Source organism: Penaeus monodon, chromosome 16 (assembly GCF_015228065.2).
Source record: "Penaeus monodon isolate SGIC_2016 chromosome 16, NSTDA_Pmon_1, whole genome shotgun sequence".
Classification (NCBI taxonomy): Eukaryota; Metazoa; Arthropoda; class Malacostraca; order Decapoda; family Penaeidae; genus Penaeus; species Penaeus monodon.
The window spans coordinates 5,427,716-5,432,715 of NC_051401.1; the positions used below are offsets into that span (position 1 = coordinate 5,427,716).

At 37.3% G+C, this 5,000-nt stretch overlaps 1 protein-coding gene across 1 annotated transcript in view; it reads right to left on the reverse strand.

Moving 5' to 3' along the window:
• Positions 1-5,000, reverse strand: part of LOC119582924 — a 129,579-nt gene that overhangs the window by 29,854 nt on the left and 94,725 nt on the right. The window contains exons 47-53 of the mRNA XM_037931436.1: positions 4,542-4,979; positions 4,082-4,180; positions 3,381-3,478; positions 2,781-2,921; positions 2,283-2,399; positions 897-1,044; positions 172-266 (exon numbers count right to left, since the gene is read on the reverse strand). Coding sequence (XP_037787364.1) covers positions 172-266; positions 897-1,044; positions 2,283-2,399; positions 2,781-2,921; positions 3,381-3,478; positions 4,082-4,180; positions 4,542-4,979 — 1,136 coding nt within the window. The remainder of the gene's footprint in view (positions 1-171; positions 267-896; positions 1,045-2,282; positions 2,400-2,780; positions 2,922-3,380; positions 3,479-4,081; positions 4,181-4,541; positions 4,980-5,000) is intronic.

Here is a 5,000-nt window from a genome sequence, read left to right on the forward strand (position 1 = left end):
ATTTTTAATCTACCTCCTACGTGCCGAAAGAGGAATAGAGAAAAAACAGAGAAATAAATATATCAAACACAAATCAAGTCCATTTAATGTTTGTTAAAGGTTCTCCCACAACAAAAAACAAAGTAAATGACACAGAAAATTTTACAGGATCGAATCGCAAAGTATTCTTACCAGACAGCCTCGTGGATTCTGATCCTTCTTACAAACCAGACCCTTGTAGGGATTGCACTCTATATTCTGGCCAGCTGTCAGCGCCGATGCATTAGCTAGGGGAGGAGGGAAAGGGCAAGTTATTCAGTGGCAGCAAAGGAAAAACTAGATTTAAAGAATAAGTAAAAATTTTAGTAAGAATGAATAAATAGATAGATAAATTCGCTTCTGTGTGGAGAGAATGGAAACTTCAAATAATGCAAATGCAAGGCAAAATATACATCAACTGTGTTGAGTAAATGACGGAAAATTCAAATTATCTAGTGACATAAAAAAAAAATATATACATATATACATACATACATACATATATATATATATATATATATATATATATATATATATATATATATATATATATATATATATATATATATATATATATATATAATTTATGAGTGTATTTCAATTTCCTAAATGTATCAGATTTTTTTTCCCATACGCAAACCCCGAAGTAATTCTTTATTATTATTATTATTATTATTATTATTATTATTATTATTATTATTAAACGTAAGCCAAAACCATACTCCAAACGCCACACCTACCCACCTATCAAGACATACCCAAAACCCAGCCTCACGAACGAACTAACACCACCACCGTGATCCACCACACCAGAACCACTCACTCACCCCAACCTTGAACAAAACCACCCTACCTCCGAACAACCTTCTCCTACTCACTTCCTTTGACGCGACACTCGATCTGCTGCGCAAAGTAACACAGTTTCGGGTACAGGACGCGCAGGTCAGCCAGGAGTTCGATGTCATTCCCGTCGCTCGCGTTGGAGGAACTGAGCCACGAAGTCCACTCGTTGCACTTGAAGGTTGGCTGCGGATTGGAAATGAAATGAAATAGTAAATAAAAGAAGAGATAGTAAAATAAAGTAAAAATAAAGAGAAGTAAATAAAAAGAAAATAGTATTTGACACATTTATATAAACAGATATGACAATAGATATGAAAATAGTATTTAACACATTTATATATAAATATAAAAGACATATAAAAATGAATAGAAAGTAAAAACTGACAAATTTGTATAAATAAATGGGAGATATAAAAACGAACTGAAAATAAAATTTGATAAATTTGTACAAATAAATAAGACGTAAAAATGAACAGAAAATAAGATTAGCTGAATTCCTACATGTAATAAAAATGGATAAAAATAATATCGATTTAATTAATACAAATAATTGAATAAATAAATGAATAAATATGCTTGGCTAGAATGAAAAAAAAGTAAAAAAAAAAAATAGAAAATAAAATTTAGAAATATTGAAGCATTGTAAAATAAAAGTAGGCATTTTGATGCATATAAATTAATAAATAACTGAGCTTGGCTAAATGAAGAACACAGTCTCTGAATCAAAAAAAGAAAAGAAAAATAATATCCATTCCCAGATTTAAGATGAGAAAAGAGAGAATAAAAAAAAAAAATTATATATATATATATTAACTTATTTATTCCTTAATTAAGATATAAAGAAAAAAAAAGAAGAAAACAGATATTATCATATCCAAAAGTAGATAATAACTTCCTTATATTTTATTATTTTTTAAAGAGAAAACTGGCATAAATACAACTAATTGTATTTTAAGTCCCTAATCCTTATATTTCACACTTGACGCGGCAAATCCTCTTTTCCATTACAAATAACTTTAGAAGTACAATTAATTACCACATCCAGTTAGAATGAAATTATATAACCAACAAACATCCATCCTACAAGACAAATAAATAAACACAACCTGAAAAAGTAATAAAAAATCGTAAAAAAAATGTAAACATATAGATAAATATAGAAATACCAATCTCTCTCTCTCTCGATCTCTTTATCTCTCTCTCTCTCTCTCTCTCTCTCTCTCTCTCTCTCTCTCTCTCTCTCTCTCTCTATATATATATATATATATATATATATATATATATATATATATATATATATATATATATATATATATATACACATACATACACATATGTACACACACACACACACACACACACAAACACACGCACACGCACAGGCCTACACACAAATAGCATCAAAATATACCCACAGTTACCTCATCGGTGATCTTGATCCAAGGGAGAGCGGTGAGACACAGAGACGAATCGCACATGAGGTAATTATTACTACATTGACATACTTCACAATCGTTCACTCTGAAAGCTCGGCCAGGCTGGAAAAAAAACGCAAGTAAAAAAATTAGAAGCATATTGTTAGTTAATATGATGGTTAGGAAAGTAGTTATTTGAAAATATATAGATGTGATTATAGTTGTTTGTCATCTTAGTTGTAGGAGTCATAGTAATAGTGGTGATGATAATAATATCAGTAATAATGATGATAATAATAATAATTATTATTATTAACATCAGTAGTATTATAACAATCGCACAGAATAACAACAGCAATACAACAACCACTACTAATAAAATAACAACAAGAATAATCATTACTATCATCACCATCACAAACCCAACATCAACACACACTCCAACACTATTAAAACCAATAACTAACGCCAACACTAAACCACTTTGTGCCAGCGACCACTCACCGCCACCGCCATGCCGTTGGGAAGTCGGCAGTTACAGTCCCGGATGTCAACACACGTCGACTTGTCTCTCAGGTATTGGTTTCCAGGACATGCTACGGGGGAGGTGATGTTCACACAGGCCGGGGCGAAGTCTCCTGCTCCCTGGTCGAATAGGTGATGTCATTATGGATATTTTTCAAAGAAGGTGTGGGGGGTGGGGGGTGGAAAGAAAAGGGGGAGGGGGTTATGGGTCTGTGTGTGTATGTGTGTGTGTGTGGTGTGTGTGTGTGTGTGTGTGTGTGTGTGTGTGTGTGTGTGTGTGTGTGTGTGTGTGTGTGTGTGTGTGTGTGTGTGCATGTGTGTGTGTGTGTATTTATGTGTTTATTTATGTATGTATGTATGCATGTATATATGTAGGTATGCATTGTGTACATGTACGTATGTGTGTGTATGTATATCTGCATGTATATATGTATACATGCATCTATCTATCAATCTGTGCATGACTTCGGCACCATATAAATCTAAGCTACACCCAAACACACTACACCAAATTTCCCCTCAAACAATGACCTGACCTGTAACTGGCACTTAGACCCACAGACACGCAGACTAGCTCACCTGGCACTCTCCGGCCTGCTTCAGCACGTACAGGTAATTGAGACACACTCGATCGCACCGGATGGCGTTGGGGTCGTAGCGTGTACCGGCAGGACACTCTGCAACAGAGACTTCGTTATTTTCTTTTTTCTCTCTCTCCCTCACTTCTTGAATCAAGGGTAATAGACTTTTTTGTTTTCGTCGTGCAAGGTTATTGAATATATACTATCTAATTATATGTGTCATTTTCTTAACCTAAGTATGGTTAAATAAAGAGAAGATGAGTAATAATGAGACATGCATAATCGATAAAAATGTCTATGAACAAAAGGGAAGGAAAGAGGCGACGGCGCGGCGTGGTAGCAACCTAGAGGTGGCGTGATGGTAAAAAGGTTAAGAACCATTTATATGATATATGTAGTGGATATTTATGTGCGTCTTTGTAGGGCGATGCGGTTATGAGTTTCATTCATGATCAAAATCCGGTTGCCGAGAATTCAAAAGATGCACGAATGAACCAAAACAAAGCAACATGAACAACGCCTAGCCTTGGCACATTTATTCATAGGCGAGAGGCAAAAGAAGGCCAAACGAAAATGAGAAAATGCCAAGACAATGATAATAATAATAATGAAAAACAACAAAAAAACGCCCCCTCTCTTAAAAAAAAAGTAAAAAATAAAGGAGAAGAAAGAAAATAAGGAAGAGAAGAAAGGACTCACGGTACACAGACGTGGCCGGCGTCGTGACAACAGTGGATTCTCGGACGTCGGTGTAAGCTGTGGTGATTTCCTTGGCCGGCGGCGTCGGTCTCGTGGCCTCTGCGCGTGCGTCGAGGGGAGGTGGAAGGAAGGAAGGAAGGAAGGAAGGAAGAAAATAATCAAGGGAATATATTTCTGAGGACTGTCCTTACACGTGGACTAAAATAAAGCATAAGGAAAAGTGAGAAATATCTAATAAAAAAAAAAATCTATATCATAATTAGATTATTTGCAGGTAAATGAATGTCAATGAAAAAAAAAAAGAAACAAAAATGATATCTAACGAGAAAATACTTCAAGATTTATTTCAATGGAATGCCGTCTTTGTCACCATCATTTGCACCAGCATTTGTGAACCGCCGGCGTTTTACTAAAATTCGACATTCGCCAAATAATAAACTGCTCTGTTGCTGACACTCACCGCACGAGCACAGGACCCTGACGGCGTAGTCCTCACACTTGGACCTGAAGCGCTGGTGAGCGTTGAAGCAGGTGAGGCCGAACTCGCGAGAACAGGTGACCCTCACGTCCCTGCTGGTGGTGTAGTCGCTCGGGGTCACGACGTACTCCTGAGAGCCTCGCCGTCCGCCCTTCCTTCCGCCCTTCCTCCCGTCCTTGTATCCGCCCTTCGAACTCCCGGTGGTCACCTTGTTGTACTGGCACTCGATGTCCATGATGTACATGTCCTCGCAGATACCGAAGCCCTCCTCGCGGATCTTCTCGAAGGTCTCCATGTCGCCGTTGTCCGTGTCGGGGTGAGAGACGTTGAACCACTCCGTCCAGAAGTCTTCGGTGCAAGGTTCGGGCTTCGTCGGCTCCTGCGTGGTGCTGGTGGGCTCGACGATCTTCGGGGGTATGGCTGCAGGGGGGGGAGGGGAAG